Consider the following 20000-nt stretch of genomic DNA (forward strand, 5'->3'; position numbering starts at 1 on the left):
TGTGTGTCATGGTACAGATGTGGTGATGTGTGTCATGGTACAGATGTGGTGATGTGTGTCATGGTACAGATGTGGTGATGTGTGTCATGGTACAGATGTGGTGATGTGTGTCGTGGTACAGATGTGGTGATGTGTGTCGTGGTACAGATGTGTGATGTGTGTCGTGGTACAGATGTGTGATGTGTGTCGTGGTACAGATGTGTGATGTGTGTCGTGGTACAGATGTGTGATGTGTGTCATGGTACAGATGTGGTGATGTGTGTCGTGGTACAGATGTGTGATGTGTGTCGTGGTACAGATGTGTGATGTGTGTCATGGTACAGATGTGGTGATGTGATGTTATGGTACAGATGTGGTGATGTGTGTATGTGGTATAGATGTGTTGTGAGGTGTTTATGATACAGATGTGATCCTGTGATTTGTGTAATGGTCCACATGTGTTGTGATACAGATGTGGAGCAGATGGCAATCGACTGGCTGACAGGGAATTTTTATTTCGTGGACGACGTGGACGATCGGATCTTCGTGTGTGATAAAGACGGGGTGACGTGTGTGACACTGCTGGACCAGGAGCTGTACAACCCTAAAGGAATCGCACTCGACCCTACCATGGGGTATACACACACACACACACACACACACACACACTTCAAATAACCTGGCTGCATTATTGTACTCACACTGGGTAATGTGACTGTTTTTGGAATGAACCAATCACATTCAAGCTCTCATACAGCTGATGGAATTCTGATCGACACCAAATAAACTTTTGATTTTTTTGGTTTCATCCAACTGCTGAAGCTAAAGAGCTTCCAAAAGGTCCCACTTGTTAAAAGGTCTGGATCAGGAAGGGGGTTTAAAAGAATTTCCTAAACATCACAACACTATGAAGTCTATCATGAACATGTGAAGAAAATGTGGAGCAGCACAATGACATCACCAAGAACAGGCTGCTGAGGGATTTATGGAACCATTAAACCAGCTGCAGAAACATCTGGAGAGTACATCTGCTCACTTCGTTAATGTGACAGCAATCTTTTATGTTCTTCACATGTCTGGGCTGAGGTGTCCAGGAGTCCTTTTCTCACGAGAAAAAAACATCTGATGTCCTGGATCAAAATGCCTTCTGATCTTCTGGTGTAGAACCTTCTGGACACCATTCTTAATGATTCTCACAAGAACAAGATGGATTATCCTACGGAGAACGCCACAGTCACAGTGGATGCATTGTGGTGGAAGCATTGGGAAATAGTTTTGGGACTGAAGCGCTGATCCATATTGAGGGAATTTCGGATCATATCTTCATGTATTGAAGTTCCTCTAGGGTTCTGTTAGACATCTAAAGATAAAGAAACATGTCACCATCCTGCACAATAACAAATCCTAAAGCACAAGTTCATGTCAGCTGAGGGACCAGCTTCAGAAGGAGAAGAGCAGTGTTTTGGTTCAGTCCAGTCAGAACCCGGGAGTAAATCTTCTGAAACCTGAGGAACCCATGTTCAGGAGATGTTCTTACTATTAGAAATGAAAGGGGTGGATGAACTTATGCAATCAAGTTATTATTAGATTATATTGTATGTTAATCAATTATAGAGTCTTTAGAGAGAGTGTGTGTGTGTGTGTGTGTGTGTGTGTGTGTGTGTGTGTGTGTGTGTGTGTGTGTACAGGAAATTGTTCTTCACGGATTATGGACAGATTCCAAAGGTGGAACGGTGTGATATGGATGGTCAGAACCGCTCGAGGCTGGTGGACAGTAAGATCGTGTTCCCTCACGGAGTCACGCTGGACCTGGTCAGTAAACTGGTGTACTGGGCCGACGCCTACCTGGACTACATCGAGGTCATCGACTATGAGGGGAGACACAGACACACCATCATACAGGGACTACTGGTATACACACACACACACACACACACACACAGAGGATGTGCATCTCCATAACTGAAGCTGATTCACATCTGGATGCATAACCATTACATTAGGATACATTACAGATACATATAAAGCAGCTTCTGATACGAGACTCAGCGGTGCTCAGTAATGAAGTAAACGCAATTAGTTTCTGTACTTAAGTATATCAAATGATGATGAATGAAGCTGGTCAGGACTCAGAGTCTGCACCCTCCACCGCTAAAGGTCCAAAGTTCCCTCCCTCATACACTCGCACAGGAGAGGTGGGGGTTGGGTGACGCCACGTCAAGGAGAACTGAACCCAAATACAAATTATGGATGAGAAAAAAGTTCTAAACCCTCAGGAGCCCAATTCAGAAAAAAGAAGAACGTAGTGTAGAAACGTGTGAAAGATAAAGGTGTGTATGCAGCTCTGTCACTCTTCTTGTTACGAGTAAAGACTAATGTATTTAATGAAACAGGTTAAAATCTGTACATCACTCAGGCTGCTTTTACACACAGAGCAACAATATTTCTTTTAGAAATCTAACATTATAATGTGTGTAGCAGTGTGTATCTCCAGCCCACTGTACCTGGTCCTGCTGGAGTGGAGTTAAAGTGCACTTTTTGGTTTCGGTTGTCTTTAATTGAGGTGATGTTCTAAAGGTTTTCTGTGCAGCTTAAAGACTTATTGAAATCAGCCGAGGAGTTTCTTGTTCCTGGTTCTGAGAGTTTGATCAATTGTGCACAATGACATGAATTTAAGTGTGTAATAAATGTATTCAGGGTGAATATTTATACATGAAATGGAGCTCAGAAACGTGTCCAAAGAAACTCCAAACTGGAACTGGAACATTTACATGATTTTTTTTTTAAGTAGTACAAAAGAAGGTTTTGTGTTCATGATCATTATAATAGAAATCAATCAGTGTTTGAGTCTTTAATCTCATTCTATTAATAGATCAGTGTCCTGAGAGTCACATTCGAGTCTTTTCACAGAAACTGAGGTGATTAAGTGAAGAATCTTGTGATAAAAATGATCACAGGAACATTAGAGTTATAATAAATCACTACTTTGGCTACTGAAGGACATTTGAAGGTGACTTTTGTACTTTTACTCAAGTGAAAGGAATGGATTTTGACTGTAGTTAATATCAACAGTCTGCTACACTGACTCAGGACTACAGTTTGCTCTGATCTCCATCACTGCACCTCAACATCGTTTATCTGTAATAAATGGACATTCGGTGGAACCCAGATGAGGATGAGGTTCCCTCTTGAGTCTGGTTCCTCTCAAGGTTTCTTCCTTCTGCATCTCAGGGAGTTTTTCCTTCACCACAGTCTCTACCGACTTGTTCATCAGAGACAAACTTACACTTATAAAGAACAGCTTTACTTTTAATCACCACATTATCTGTGTAAAGCTGCTCTGAGACCATGTTCATTATTAAAAGCACAAAACAAATAAACATGAATTAAATTGAAAGTTTTAAGACACACATTTAGAGTCATATTTCACCAACTGTGTCTCTACGTTTACTACATGCTTTCATACCATCATACTGGGACCACGAGTACACACACACACCGAAATAATACACAAAGTATAGTCCTTCATCATCTCCCTCTTTCCTTCTTGCCCACCCCTCTTCCCCCCCACCCCCCCAGATTGAGCATCTATACGGTTTGACGGTTTTTGAGAATTATCTTTACGCTACAAACTCGGACAATGCGAACGTGCAGCCGAAGACGAGCGTGATCCGCGTGAACCGCTTTAACAGCTCTGACTATCAGGTGGTGACACGAGTGGATAAAGGCGGAGCTCTGCACGTCTATCACCAGAGATGCCAACCTCCAGGTACACACACACACACAAACCTCTCTCGCGCACACACACACACACACACACACACACACACACACACACACACAAAAACCTCTCTCACACACACACAAACCTCTTACACACACACACACACACACACACAAACCTCTCTCACACACACACACACACACACACATTACAAACCTTGCACACATCACACACACGCCTACCTCTCTCACACACACACACACACACACACACACACACACACTTGTATACTCATCTCTGTGGCTCGTTCTCTCTCCGTCTCGGTGTCTCTCAGTGAGGAGTCATGCGTGTGAGGTGGATCAGTTCGGGAAACCTGGTGGTTGTTCTGATATTTGTTTATTGGGAAACAGCCATAAGAGTCGGACGTGTCGCTGTCGCTCGGGGTTCAGCCTCGGCAGCGACGGAAAATCCTGCAAGAGTGAGACTTTACTTCAATACATATTATTATAAAGTCCTAATAAAATAATAAAGTTCTGATGCTTTTATTTATACATTTTTATTGCATAAAAATAATCTATAATTCAAAGCATTTATTAGGTTTTGCACTGTATCAGTATCTCTGCTGAGTTTGAGGGTATTTTTTTCGTTTCTGTTCCTCAGAGCCGGAGCACGAGCTGTTCCTGGTCTACGGTAAAGGACGTCCCGGCGTGATCAGAGGCATGGACATCAACCCGAAGGTGCAGGATGAGTACATGATCCCCATAGAGAACCTGATGAACCCTCGTGCTCTGGACTTCCATGCTCAGAGTAACTTCATCTATTTCTCGGATGCCACCAGCTACCTGATTGGCCGCCAGAAGATCGACGGCACTGAGAGAGACACCATCCTGAAGGAAGGTAGGAGAACCTCACGCATAGGAGTTTGTGCTGAAGAAGGAAGGTGGATAAACACAAAGAAAGATAAAACTGTTACTGAAAGTGTGTGTGTGTGTGTGTTGCAGGTGTGCACACAGTGGAGGGAATTGCTGTAGACTGGATGGCCAATAATCTGTACTGGACAGATGATGGGCCAAAGAAGACCATCAGCGTGGCTCGTCTGGAGAAAGCAGCGCAGACGAGGAAAACCCTCATTGAGGGCAAAATGACACACCCACGAGCCATCGTAGTGGATCCCAAAAATGGGTGAGAGGCTCAAGTGTAAATGGGATTCAGTGTGAGTGAGATCTCGTATAAACTGAATTAGAAATGAAGGCGATTACGTAAGAAAGAAATCTGGTGTGAGCAGGATCCGATGTGAACAGGATCCTGTGTAAGCAGGATCTGATGTGAGCAGGATCTAGTGTGAACAGGATCCTGTGTAAGCAGGATCCTGTGTAAGCAGGATCCTGTGTAAGCAGGATCCGGTGTAAGCAGGATCCGGTGTGAGCAGGATCCGGTGTGAGCAGGATCCAGTGTGAACAGGATCCTGTGTAAGCAGGATCCTGTGTAAGCAGGATCCTGTGTAAGCAGGATCCTGTGTGAGCAGGATCTAGTGTGAGCAGGATCTAGTGTGAACAGGATCTAGTGTGAACAGGATCTAGTGTGAACAGGATCCTGTGTGAGCAGGATCTAGTGTGAACAGGATCTAGTGTGAACAGGATCTAGTGTGAACAGGATCCTGTGTGAGCAGGATCTGATGTGAGCAGGATCTGATGTGAGCAGGATCCTGTGTAAGCAGGATCTGATGTGAACAGGATCTGATGTGAGCAGGATCTGATGTGAGCAGGATCTGGTGTGTGCAGGTGTGAAGGGAAACAATCATTAGAAGGATCCAGGATCAAGACATGAAAAGGACTGATGCATGAGTAGGATCAGGGATTGGGATCCAGTTACTGATCCAGGCCTCATTGTGAGCAGGATTTTTTAGATCCATCCAGATATTGAGCTAAAATGATGATAAGTTTTCTTTTCCTTCACTCGGGATGGACAGACGAGATGAGATCTAGTCTCTGAGCGAAAGATTCAGCTTTTCGCTGAAATGAACTGGAAAGAACGTCTCTCTGACTTGTGGGAACGTTCTGGTGTATTAGATCTTTAATAAACCCAGCAGAGGGAAGTAACAAAGTACAAATACTTCTTCACTGTACTTAAGTACATTTTTCTGGTATCAGTTTTTTACTCCACTGTTTATTTTTCAGAAAACTTTTTACTTTCACTCATTACATTTTTACACACATTGTACTTTCTACTTCTTACATTTTCACACCAGCCTCGTTACTTTTAGTATTATTTCTTCTCATTGCGTGGCTTTTTCACCAAATCACTGGTGTATTATTTCCTGCCTATCAGACGTAGACATAATCAAGCGGAGCAAACAATGAGCAAGAACAAGAGGAATGGTTCATGTGAATTCAGAGGGAGTCACAGGAAAGACATTCCTCCTCACCATGGTCATAAATAAGGGAGATGTTCGAATTTATTGGTGTAAAAAAGTGCTGGCTTTCAAGAATTTGCCGTCAAATTCGAGCACGCACATACATAATCAAACACTTTATTGTTATATCTTTCTTTTCATGAGCCATTTTACGTTTAAAGTTTTTTCTCCCTACAATTTTGTTTGTATTTTAAATAAGAGCTGCTGCCACATGTTGCTATTTTTTAAATAAGGATGTTGTTAATGTTCTTAGTTTCTGTAGTATGTAGCTCCACACAAAAGTATTTGGACACCTGCCCTTTCCTGCTCTATTTGGTTCTTTTCCAAACTTTTACCACAAATCTGGAGGCACTCATTTGTACAAGACGTCTTTAGCACTATAATAAAAACTCGCATTCACTTGAACTTGGAAACCCAAACCTGTTTCAGCATGGAAATGCCCCCTGTGCACAAAGTGAGCTCCTGGAAGATCTGGCTCACATGCTTTGGAGAGGAATGGTGTTTGTTCAGCCTGAATACATTCAGTTTTTGTATTAATACATTGATATAATGTTGAGGTTCAGGTACCAGCATGACACTAAAACAGGTCGTAGTAACAGCTACTTTTTTACTTGAGTACATGTCAGATCCCAAACTTCTTTACTTTAACTTGAGTAAAAAAGTGTAGTCAGAACTTCAACTTTTACTGAAGTCTTTTAAAACATGAGTATCTGTACTTCTACTTGAGTAAACGATGTGTATACTTTTGCCACCTCTGAAACCCAGTAATGACTTTTATCAACAATAAAAGCTGGTGGTGTGAAGAAGACATTCAGGTTAATTGTATTGATGTGGTTGTATTAAGCTACAGAGATCCTGGGCTGTCAATCAATTCAGTTCCTGGTTTTTTTTAATGACTTGCCATGTTGGTAGAAATTTTCTGAACTGTTTAACTGAAGAGCTTCTGCTGAAATCATTGCTTTTTTTTAGATGGATGTACTGGACGGATTGGGAAGAAGATCCGAAAGAAAGCAAAAGAGGTAAAATCGAGAGAGCCTGGATGGATGGAACCAACCGGAACATTCTCCTGACCTCGAAGACAGTTCTGTGGCCCAATGGTCTGAGCCTGGATGTTCCTCAGGGGATCCTGTACTGGGTGGACGCTTATTACGACCGCATTGAGATGGTTTACCTCAACAGCACCGAGCGCAAGGTCAGCTCTGAAACGTTTACCTCTACCTCTTCAAATCTTTACTGATTAGCAAATATATCTCTGCTACAGGCTAATCAGCTACCGTTACAAGAGCGTAAACCAAGTGTTAAGTCCAATAAACTAGTTGCTACGGTTACGGTTAGGGTTCGATTATAGTTTCAAGGTGATAGAATGGAAAATATGGCAACTAATTCGCATTTACAAGGAAACGTGAAACCTAGCTAGTTGTTAACATTGAAACCATGGCAACTAGCAAGGTGATAGCATGGAAACCCTGGCAACTAGCTAGCTGTTTACAGGAAGATATTGCTACATGCTAAATAATCTGTGTTTCCCCTCAGACTGTGTATGAAGGTCAGGAACTGAGTCACGCCTTCGGTCTCTGCCACTATAAGAACTTCCTGTTCTGGAACGAGTACCGTAGCGGCAGCATCTACAAACTGGACCAGGACACCAAATCTGTCACACTCCTCCGCAACGAGCGTCCTCCCATCTTCGAAATCCGCATGTACGACGCCCAGCAACAGCAAGGTATCTACACCAGCTTATCATTCCACGGCTTATCTCACTGACAATGCTAACGGCTAATGACCTAGCCTTCTGAGACATGCTCTTACTAACAGCACGAGGTTCAGGAGGAACCAATGACCAGTGATCTGTTTTAGCATTCTGATAAAAATTTAGCATTTAACTACAGTGAGCTATTCGTTTTAGCAAACACAAACGCTAATAATCTTGAGCGTAGACTCTTTTAACTGTCTGTCTGTTTCCTGGTTTTCAGGTACGAATGTGTGTCGATCGAATAACGGTGGATGCAGTATTTTGTGTTTAGCGACGCCAGAAGGTCGATCGTGCGCTTGTGCTGAAGATCAGCTCCTGGACCCGGCAGATAACACCAGCTGTAAAGGTAACAGATCTAATTAGCATCGGTTTTAACATGTTATTACAATAAACTTAGTTTAATAACCAAACAATAAAACTCCAGAAAATAAAACCACTAAACTGAAACACATAAAGCTAATTGCTTGTTAGCACTTGTTAAAAGTATGCGCCAAAAAACTAGCTAGCTAGATTCCTGGAGAACACGAGTTATTATGATGATTTCTCTAGCTACGTTACTTTATAAATGAAGAAATGCTAACAATTCTGAGATACTGTACCTTCTATCGGCTAGCAAATTAGCAGTTTTAACACAAAACAGCTCACATGTTAATACATTAGTTTAGGAATTGATGAGGAAAAGTTACACCACCCAACTGCTAGCTATTGACGTACTTAACATGCTAACAGCTAGCTAGCTAGAATTCCGAGGATCAAAATCAGAATGCTAGTGACTTAGCATTCAGGAATAAAATAAAATGTGTAGAATAATAAGAATTAACTGTGTGTGTGTGTGTGTGTGTGTGTGTGTGTGTGTGTGTGTGTGTGTGTGTGTAGCGAACCCGTCTTACATTCCCCCTCCTCAGTGTCAGTCTGGAGAGTTCGCCTGTAAAAATAATCGCTGTATTCAGGAGCGCTGGAAGTGTGACGGAGACAACGACTGTCTAGACAACAGTGATGAAGCTCCTGAACTCTGTTGTGAGAACAAACACACACACACACACACACACACACACCCACACACACACTGACGATCTCGTGAATCTGATGAGAGAATGTCAGGAGTTTTTGCCGAGCTGCATCAAAGCTAACACCCTTATACACTCTCGTTTACACACACTCAGACTTACACACACACACACACATACACACACACACACACACACACACACACACTTAGACTTACTTAATGAATACATAATACACAAATAAAAATTAGAGGTTGTTTCTCTGCTGTTTATTAGTGTGTGTGTGTGTGTGTGTGTGTGTGTGTGTGTGTGTGTGTGTGTGTGTGTGTGTGTGTGTAGATCAGCACACGTGTCCTGCTGATCGGTTTAAATGTCAGAATAATCGCTGCATCCCCATGCGCTGGCTCTGTGACGGAGACAACGATTGTGGCAACGACGAGGACGAGTCCAACTCTACGTGCTCCGGTACACACACGCACACACACGCACGCACACACACACACACACACACACACACACACACACACACACACACACACACACACACACAAGGCGTTTCTGAAGGGCGGTGACCTTTAGCTGATGATCTGTACAGGAATTCTCACATTTTCTTCTCCAGTTCGGGTGAAATCATTTCCAACTCTCATTCTGTCATTTCAGTTTGTTTATACTGTGAGAAAAAGAGCAGAGAGAGATGGAGAGAGACACAGAGACAAATAGAAATAGACACAGAAAAAGAAAAACACACATTTCTCTCTCACATCTCTCACATCTTTTATCTCTCTCATATCTCTCTCACATCTCCCTCACATTTCTCTCACATCTTTTATCTCCCACACATCTCTCTCACATGTCTCCCACATCTCTCTCTCATCTCTTTCATACCTCTCTCACATATTTGATCTCCCTCACATTTCTCATATCTCTCTCACAACTTTCTCATATCTCCCTCACATCTTTTATCTCCTTCACATCCCTCTCATATCTATATTACATCTCTTGTCTCTCCCACATCTCACTTATATCTCTTATATCTCTCTCACATTTCTTATCTCTCTCACCTCTCTCACAAATCTCTTTCTTATGTCTCTCATATCTCTCTCGTCCCTCACACATCTCTAATATTTGTCATGTCTCTCTCATGTCTCTATCTCATATCTCTCACGTCTCTCTCATGGCTCTCTCATATCTCTTTGATTTCTCTCACATCTCTCTCTTGTCTCTCTCACCTCACTCAGGTCTCTCTCATATCTCTTTCATTTATCTTATCTCTAATGTCTCCCTCTCTCTTTCTGACAATGTTGGATGTTCCCTGTTTCTCAGCTCGGACGTGTCCTGCTAATCAGTACTCGTGTGCAAGTGGACGGTGTATTCCCAGCTCGTGGACATGTGACCTGGATGATGATTGTGGGGATCGTTCTGATGAACCTGCATCCTGTGGTACATACCATCTCTCTAACACACACACACACACACACACACACACACACACACACACACACACACACACACACACACACACACTACTTCCTTTATTACACTTTATTATCACTCACATGTATTGCTTACAAACTAGAAGAGTGTGCAGTGTGTGAATATTATGTGATTTTACTGTGTGTGTGTGTGTGTGTGTGTGTGTGTGTGTGTGTGTGTGTGTGTGTGTATGTGTGTATGTGTGTGTGTGTTGTGTTCCAGCATATCCCACATGTTTCCCTCCCACCCAGTTCACATGTAATAACGGACGCTGCATCAACATGAACTGGCGCTGTGACAGCGGTGAGTGCTTTTACTTTCTCACGGCTACACATGTGTCGACTTGTGTGTTAGTGTGTTATAATGTGCTGGTTTGTATTAGTGTGTGATAGTGTGTGTTAGTGTGTTATAATGGGTCTTTGTGCCTTATATTGTTATGGTGTGTGTTATAGTGTATTAGTGTGTTATAATTGTTTAGTGTGTGTTATATTGTTATGGTGTGTGTTATAGTGTATTAGTGTGTTATAATTGTTTAGTGTGTGTTATATTGTTATGGTGTGTGTTATAGTGTATTAGTGTGTTATAATTGTTTAGTGTGTGTTATATTGTTATGGTGTGTGTTATAGTGTATCAGTGTGTTATAATTGGTTAGTGTGTGTTATATGGGTATGGTGTGTGTTATATTGTTATGGTGTGTGTTACAGTGTATCAGTGTGTTATAATAAGTTAGTGTGTGTTATATTGGTATGGTGTGTGTTATAATTGGTTAGTGTGTGTTATATTGTTACGGTGTGTGTTATAGTGTATTAGTGTGTGTTATATTGTTACGGTGTGTGTTATAGTGTATTAGTGTGTTATAATTGGTTAGTGTGTGTTATATTGGTATGGTGTGTGTTATATTGTTATGGTGTGTATTATAGTTGGTTAGTGTGTGTTATATTAGTATGGTGTGTGTTATATTAGTATGGTGTGTGTTATAATTGGTTAGTGTGTGTTATATTGGTATGGTGTGTGTTATATTGTTATGGTGTGTATTATAGTTGGTTAGTGTGTGTTATATTAGTATGGTGTGTGTTATAATTGGTTAGTGTGTGTTATAATTGGTTAGTGTGTGTTATATTGTTATGGTGTGTGTTATATTGTTATGGTGTGTATTATAGTTGGTTAGTGTGTGTTATATTGGTATGGTGTGTGTTATATTGTATTAGTGTGTTATAATTGGTTAGTGTGTGTTATATTGTTATGGTGTGTGTTATAGTGTATCAGTGTGTTATAATTGGTTAGTGTGTGTTATATTGTTATGGTGTGTGTTATATTGTTATGGTGTGTATTATAGTTGGTTAGTGTGTGTTATATTGTTATGGTGTGTGTTATATTGTTATGGTGTGTATTATAGTTGGTTAGTGTGTGTTTAATTGTTATGGTGTGCGTTATAGTGTATTAGTGTGTGTAATAATTGGTTAGTGTGTGTTATATTGTTATGGTGTGTGTTATATTGTTATGGTGTGTATTATAGTTGGTTAGTGTGTGTTTAATTGTTATGGTGTGCGTTATAGTGTATTAGTGTGTGTTATAATTGGTTAGTGTGTTTTATTGTTTATTGGTGTGTATTTTGCATCATCATGTGTAGGAGTGTGTTATAGTGTGTGATGTTGTGTAATAGTATATGTTGTTGTGTGTGTGTGTGTGTGTGTGTTCACTACATCACGTCTCTGTCATTACCCTTTGTCTGTGTCTTTGTGTGTTTTTGTGTTCATTTCCTCATTTATCCATCTGTGTGTGTGTTTACATCACTTCCTGTTCTATGTGCCATTGGCCCACCCCTTGTCTCCAATTGGCTCCCTGTTGCAGAAAAGGATTGTGGGGACGGATCTGATGAGTTCAATTGTCCCAACCTGACCGGTTAGTGCATAGATCAACATGCACCATAAATATCTGTAGCCAGCAATCACTCAATCAATAAATCAATCAATTTAGTGTGTAATGTATTTGTTTTAAATAAATAATAATTACATATGGTTTATTAAAAGCTGCAGTCAGTTCTCTCAATAATTTATTATTATCTTAGTAGGAAATCAAAGATTTTACATATTAATCGTATTGATATGTAAGCATTTCCCACTCAGTACAATAGAATCGCTGGGAGACTCTGCAGATTTAATGCCACCTTTTTATTTCTTCTCTTTATATTTGAATTAAAATAGAGCTTTTCCCCATGGTGCATGGTGCGATCTATGCAGTTTCTGTCATTATCTATTGTGATCTTTGTGTGTGTCTTTATTAAATTGTCTCTGTGTGTGTGTGTGTGTGTGTGTGTGTGTGTTGTATTTTATGATGTAATGTCAGTGTATTTGGTGGCAGTTGTGTAGCGTTGTTGTGTAATTGTGTTGTAGATAATGATTGCGGTGATAACAGTGATGAAGCGGGCTGCACTCACTCCTGCTCCAGCACGCAGTTTAAATGCAACAGTGGCCGCTGCATTCCCGATTACTGGACCTGCGACGGAGACAACGACTGCAACGACTTCAGCGATGAGACCCACGCCAACTGCAGCAATAACGGTAACCATCTACAACATCATCATCGCCACCACCATCATCATCATCACCACAATCATCTTCGTCACCATCATCATCATAGTCATCATTATTATCACATCACAATCATCATAACCATTATCACCACCATCATCACCATCATTATCACCACCATCATCATCATCATCATCTTTATCCCCATCTTTATCACCACCACCACCATCATCATCATCATCACGATCATCTTCATCACCATCATCATCATGGTCATCATTATTATCACATCACAATCATCATAATCATTATCACCATCATCATCACCATCATAATCACGATCATCATCATCATCATCTTTATCCCCATCTTTATCACCACCATCATCATATCCTCCGTCTCTTCCTCATCACCACCACCACCACCATCATCATCATCATCATCACGATCATCTTCATCACCATCATCATCACCATCATAATCACGATCATCATCATCATCATCTTTATCCCTATCTTTATCACCACCATCATCATATCCTCCGTCTCTTCATCACCACCACCACCATCATCATCATCATCATCACGATCATCTTCATCACCATCATCATCATGGTCATCATTATTATCACATCACAATCATCATAATCATTATCACCATCATCATCACCATCATAATCACGATCATCATCGTCATCATCTTTATCCCCATCTTTATCACCACCATCATCATATCCTCCGTCTCTTCCTCATCACCACCACCATCATCATCATCATCATCATCACGATCATCTTCATCATCATGACCATCATCACCACCATCATCATCACCATCATAATCACTATCATCATCATCATCATCATTATCCTCCTCCTCTTCATCACCACCACCACCATTTTCATCACCATCATCATTTATAAACCCAATTTAATTACGTCTAATTGTTACAATTAATATTAATTGTATGTTAATTGTATAAATTAACATATTAATTAGTATTACAACCAATAATAATAACAATAAGAAGAATGAATAAAAAAATTTACTTTTTCAAAAATCCTACTATGATTTCAACTAATAAATAAATAAATTAGTAAACAAGTACAAAATTACATAAAAGTAAGTTCAAATATACAATAAATTAAATGAATATTTTTATAAGTATTGTGATACAGAATCATAATTAATAAATTATAAAGTAGCAAAATAGATTTGATATCATTTAAAATTACTACTAAAACTAATAAATATAAATAACAATATGTATAATAATGAGGAGGAGGATATAAAGAAGATGATCAAACTTATTGGTTCATGGTGTTTAAGGTGTGTGTGTGTGTGTGTGTGTGTGTGTGTGTGTGTGTGTGTGTGTGTTTTAGCGACCCGTCCCCCTGGTGGTTGTCACACTGATGAGTTTCAGTGTTGGATGGACAGTCTGTGTATTCCTCTGCGATGGCGCTGTGATGGAGACACGGACTGTGTGGATATGAGCGACGAGAAAAACTGCGAAGGCGTCACCAACATCTGTGACCCTGCGGTCAAATTCGGCTGCAAAGACTCCGGTGAGGAATTGTGGGTAATGTAGTGTAGTGGATGTGTTACTGAGGGCACACAGCACTGCTTACTGTCACCTTCTGTCCCATAGCAAAATGTATCAGTAAGGCGTGGGTTTGTGATGGAGACAGCGACTGTGAGGATAACTCAGATGAAGAGAACTGTGAAGCGCTGGTGTGTAAACTCTCACATCACATGTGTGTTAACGACTCAAACATCTGCCTACGACCTGAGAAATTGTGTGATGGGAAAGATGACTGTCCTGATGGATCTGACGAGAAACTGTGCGGTGAGAGAGCACTCAATTAATCATATACCCTATACCCCATTCTCTTAACCCTCATTCCCTATACCCTATACCCCATCTCCTATACCATATACCCTATACCCCATTCTCTTAACCTTCATTCCCTATACCCCATTCCCTATTCCCTCTGCCCAATCCTCTCTACCAAATACCTCATTCCCTATTTCCTGTACCCCATCCCCTATACCCCATACCCTATACCCCATTCCCTATTTCCTATACCCCATTCCCCATTCCCTATACCATATACCCTATACCCCATTCCCTATTTCCTATACCCCATTCCCTATATCAGCATTTCCTATACCCTCTACCCCATTTCCTACACCATGTACCCCATCCCCTATAGACAATTTTCTATCCCCTATAACATATATCACATTCCCAATACCCCATACCCTATACTCCATAACCCATACCCTATACCCCGTTCCCTATTTCCTGTACCCCATCCCCTATACCCCATTCCCTATTTCCTATACCCCATTCCCTATATCAGCATTTCCTATACCCTCTACCCCATTTCCTACACCATGTACCCCATCCCCTATAGACAATTTTCTATCCCCTATAACATATATCACATTCCCAATACCCCATACCCTATACTCCATAACCCATACCCTATACCCCATTCCATATATCCTATACCCCATTTTAAATATCCTATACCCATCCCCGATCCACTATACCCTATACACCATTTCCTATATCCTATACCCTATACTTCATATCTTATTCCCTATACCCTATTCCCCATTGCCTATACCCTATACGGTTTTCCTTATTCACAAATCCCTATATCCTATACCCCATCCCCTTATACCCTATACCCCATCCACCATTCCCCTCTCCACTCGCACTTCTTTTCTATACACTCTCCTCGTTCCTCTCCTCGTCCTATCTGCAGGTTATTATAATGTTTATAAAGGTACAGTATGTACAGGTGTTCCATGTTACTGAGAAACGCTGTGATACTCTGTGTATGATCAGATCTGTGCTCTCTGGAGAATGGCGGCTGCAGTCACAACTGTTCCGTAGCTCCAGGTTTGGGAATCGTGTGTTCCTGTCCTCTGGGGATGGAGCTCAGTGCCAACAATAAAACCTGCCAGATCCAGGGCTTCTGCGCCAAACATCTGAAGTGCAGTCAGCGCTGCGAACAGGACAAATTCACTGTCAAGTGCTCGTGCTACGAAGGCTGGGCTCTGGAGCCAGACATGGAGAGCTGCAGGAGCACCGGTAAACAACACACAACAAACGTGTACTCAATATACAGTATATAGATTCTATCCAGTAATACAAAGTCTGAACTTTGGCTCCATTTCGACATTTTGGCCCCGAACATTTTAATGTTAAAAATGTAATGAAGTTCTTATTAAATAAAGGTCAGATTTTTCTCCACTGTTCATTATGTACTGTGAAGAAAATAAAAGAATAGGACAAAATCCATAAAAAGAAAAGAAAAGAGCTGAACATAAGGCTGGAGATCAGCCACGTCTTCAGGAAGTGTGCTTCTCAGAAGGGTACTCAATCTGTAATAAAGGTGGTGGTTTTGGGTATAGGGGTAATAAACGGGGTGAGCTCGAGGGCACGGAGGGAACATGGTGCAGCTCAGTGAATAGCTCCATTATTAACACGCTGGAAATCTGAGGAATAAGCATAAAGAAGAAAAGGGAAAACATTTATTTTGGCAGGAAGTGCTATGGTCACCATGGAGACTTTACCCCAGTATGACAAAGAAGTTTCTGGTAAATTAAGGCAAATAAATCTTGTTTTGGATGTTTAGATTCAATGGAAAGGTCAAAGGTTGTATGAAAAAGAAAGTTGTACGTTCCAGTACTGCTCTAAACAAACCTGACAGCTCTGCGTGCAAAAACACATCATTTCCTTTACAATTATTTACAGAAATGTTTCAAACGAATTATAATGCAATTTAAAAAAATCTAACTTTTATAAGACAGTTCTACATTTATTTTATAGAATTTTTTATTATATTATTATTATTATAGAATTTGATCTTTATTATTAGTAATTTACTATATAAATCATAAACAATAAATACCTTGTTTTACAAGTAAATATTTGATGTTTATTCATTTATATATAATATATCAATATATAAAATATTTTTCTTGTTTCTCCTTCATTTAAATCGTTTTCACTTTCCTACCTATTGATCTTTTGTATTTTGTTTCTTTTTTCTCATTTGTCTACTCTGGTTTTCTCTTAGACCCCTTTAAGCCGTTTATTATCTTCTCAAACCGTCACGAGATTCGACGCATCGACCTGCACAAAGGAGAGTTCAGCGTCCTCGTACCGGGACTTCGCAACACCATCGCTCTTGACTTCCATCTGAACGAGAGCGCTCTCTACTGGACCGATGTGGTAGAGGACAAAATTTACCGCGGGAAACTGTCCGAGAATGGAGGTACTGTTCAGAGCCTGGTGTTTGAACATTTTAGCAGTAAACCTGTAATGAACATGAGCATCATAAGCATTGTTTTTCTGTGTGTCTCTCAGCGGCTCTGACTAGTTTCGATGTGGTGATTCAGTACGGTTTGGCGACGCCTGAAGGATTAGCTGTGGATTGGATCGCTGGGAATATTTACTGGGTGGAAAGTAACTTGGATCAGATCGAAGTGGCAAAACTAGACGGCACCATGCGAACTACGCTGCTAGCCGGAGACGTCGAACATCCCCGGGCCATTGCCCTCGACCCCAGGGAGGGGTACTGTATACCCTTATATTATACTCATTTAAATCCAACTCACATTCATTCAAATTCACTCCTCTGCTTTATCCTTCACTCAATCCGTTTTACTTTCAGATTTCCTGCAAGTTTATCACACATTTGGCAGATTAGCACAGTGGTTTTAAACTTTTTCTGCCATTCCCCACTTTAGAGGGGGGGAATATTTAAGCCCCACCTGTCCTCAATCACCCCCCAAAAAATGGTAATAAAATACTTCAAGTTTCAAAATGTGTAATTTATTAAAACATACATTTCTAAATCAATAACATTAAATAGCATCAAGTTCAAAATAGAGTATATAAAAGTGTAGGTGTGTTTGGAACCCTGTTTGTGGTTGCTTTCAGTGTATAAACTTTATTTTTAAATGATAAAATCATAAGTGAAGATTTTAAAGAAACGAAATGAAAAATGTAATAGATCCTGCCGTTCATCGTGCCCTGCCTGTCATGTCTTTATTCCCCACTAGAGGGTCATGCCCCACACTTCGAGAACCACTGAATTAGCAAGACTTATCTTTTGAGCCCCACGACGCACTCGTCCCCCATTTACATATTCCCCCTGGATCACAACTCCGGGTTTTTCCAGTTCCTGCAAATAAACCTTTTTTTGTGCAGAATTCTGTTTTGGACGGATTGGGACGCGAGCATGCCGAGGATCGAGGCTGCGTCTATGAGTGGATTTGGGCGGCGTACCATCCATAAAGAGACCGGAAACGGAGGCTGGCCCAATGGCCTCACTGTCGATTACCTCGAGAGGAGAATCCTCTGGATAGACGCCCGGTAAGAGCTGTCTGACCACCAACACCAACAAAGAGCTTTATTCTTCTAGATATGTTCCAGCAATATTCCAAAATATGATCACTCTGAAGTATTTTACCTGATGAACATTGAGTGATTGAGGCGTTAAACTGATCACTGCTAAAACTCTGTAATTAACCTTGTTATTGTACAGTCATCACAGCCATTAGTGTTGTACAAGCCAGCGCACTCTTAGTGCCGGTCCCAAGCCTGGATAAATAGGGAGGGTTGTGTTATGAAGGACATCCAACGTAAAAAATATTGTAAGCCAACGGGGAAATTGTGCTACTGTCGGCTGAAGGAGGAGACAGAGAGCAGGAAGACGTCTACAGAGACGGCAGGAAAAGGAGAAGTGGAGAAGAGTGGAGGTTTGGGTTGGTACTTTAAATGTTGGTACTGTGACTGGTAAAGGGAGAGAGGGAGCTAGATGAAGTGGTAGAATAAAATCGGTGGTGCTGAAGACATGGATGTGTGAAGTGAATACGAATGTGTGTTGACTCCAGGTTGTACAGATTAGTCACACAGTTTTGTGTGTGTGTGAGTTTTAATTCAGTTCTGTATTGAGAAGCCTGATGACTTGAGGAAAGAACCTGTTGCACAGTCTGGATGTGGCGGCTCGAATGCTTTGAACTGCTTCCCTGATGGCAGGAGGGTGCAGAGTGTGTGTGAAGGGTGTGTGTGACCTCTTGGTGATGGAGCTGGTGTTGAGCGACCAAGTGAAGTCCTCCTCCAGATGAACACTAAGGAGTTTGGTGCTTTTGACGATCTTCACGGAGGATCTATCGATGATTAGTGGAGAATGGTTGCTCTGTGTTCTCCTGAAGTCAACAATCATCTCTTTAGTTTTGTCGACGTTGAGAGACAGGTTGTTCGCTCCACACCAGGCTGTTAACCATTGCACCTCCTCTCTGTATGCTGACTCATCGTTCTTGTTGATGAGACCCACCACGGTCGTGTCACACAGCCCTGAGGGGCCCCAGTGCTCAGTGTGGTGGTGCTGGGGATGCTGTTTTCCCGATCCAGACTGACTGAGGTCTCCCAGTCGGACGATAGTCATTGAGGCAGGAGACAGTAGACTTCTTCGGCATGGAGACGATGGTCGTTGTCTTGAGGAGCAACGGCGCTGTTCAGGGAGGTGTTAAAGATGTCGTTGAAGACATCTGCTATCTGTTCTGCACATTTTCTGAGCTCTCTGACAGGAATGTTGTCTGGTCCAGCAGACTTCCGTGAGTTAACTCTGCATTGAGTTTTCCTGACTTTAGTGGTTAGACAGAGCACCTGGTCACTGGGAGGAGGGGTGGTCTTCCTCGCCGCCATGTTGGTCTGCACATCTGGGAGTGTTGTAACAATGGCAACACTGATTTTAGCACATCACCAGCTTCAGAAACGGTTGGTTTAGTGTACTCTTGTTTTTACTTCTTGTTCCCAGATCTGATGCAATATACTCCACCAAGTACGATGGTTCTGGCTTGATCGAGGTTCTCCGTGGACACGAATACCTGTCGCACCCGTTCGCCGTCACTATGTACGGAGGGGAGGTTTACTGGACGGACTGGCGCACGAACACACTCGCCAAAGCCAACAAGTGGACAGGAAACAATGTCACAGTGGTGCAGAGGACCAACACACAGCCCTTTGATCTGCAGGTTTATCATCCATCCAGACAACCGCAAGGTGAGCAGGGAAGGGAGCAGATTAACCCTGCGTCCT

General features: G+C 41.5%; 1 protein-coding gene across 1 annotated transcript in view; it reads left to right on the top strand.

Annotated features, from left to right (window-relative positions):
* The window catches only part of LOC310722966 (low-density lipoprotein receptor-related protein 1-like), a 109695-nt gene that overhangs the window by 37838 nt on the left and 51857 nt on the right, over positions 1-20000 (top strand). The window contains exons 7-28 of the mRNA XM_083535818.1: positions 452-614; positions 1668-1890; positions 3559-3748; positions 4038-4181; positions 4364-4600; positions 4705-4885; positions 7086-7308; positions 7650-7839; positions 8090-8215; positions 8746-8886; positions 9216-9341; positions 10200-10316; positions 10572-10652; positions 12201-12251; positions 12743-12910; positions 14260-14442; positions 14526-14723; positions 15735-15980; positions 16972-17169; positions 17262-17469; positions 18108-18272; positions 19720-19964. Coding sequence (XP_083391944.1) covers positions 452-614; positions 1668-1890; positions 3559-3748; positions 4038-4181; positions 4364-4600; positions 4705-4885; positions 7086-7308; positions 7650-7839; positions 8090-8215; positions 8746-8886; positions 9216-9341; positions 10200-10316; positions 10572-10652; positions 12201-12251; positions 12743-12910; positions 14260-14442; positions 14526-14723; positions 15735-15980; positions 16972-17169; positions 17262-17469; positions 18108-18272; positions 19720-19964 — 3804 coding nt within the window. The remainder of the gene's footprint in view (positions 1-451; positions 615-1667; positions 1891-3558; positions 3749-4037; positions 4182-4363; positions 4601-4704; positions 4886-7085; positions 7309-7649; positions 7840-8089; positions 8216-8745; positions 8887-9215; positions 9342-10199; positions 10317-10571; positions 10653-12200; positions 12252-12742; positions 12911-14259; positions 14443-14525; positions 14724-15734; positions 15981-16971; positions 17170-17261; positions 17470-18107; positions 18273-19719; positions 19965-20000) is intronic.

Source organism: Silurus aristotelis (genome assembly GCF_946808225.1).
Source record: "Silurus aristotelis genome assembly, chromosome: 29".
NCBI lineage: Eukaryota > Metazoa > Chordata > Actinopteri > Siluriformes > Siluridae > Silurus > Silurus aristotelis.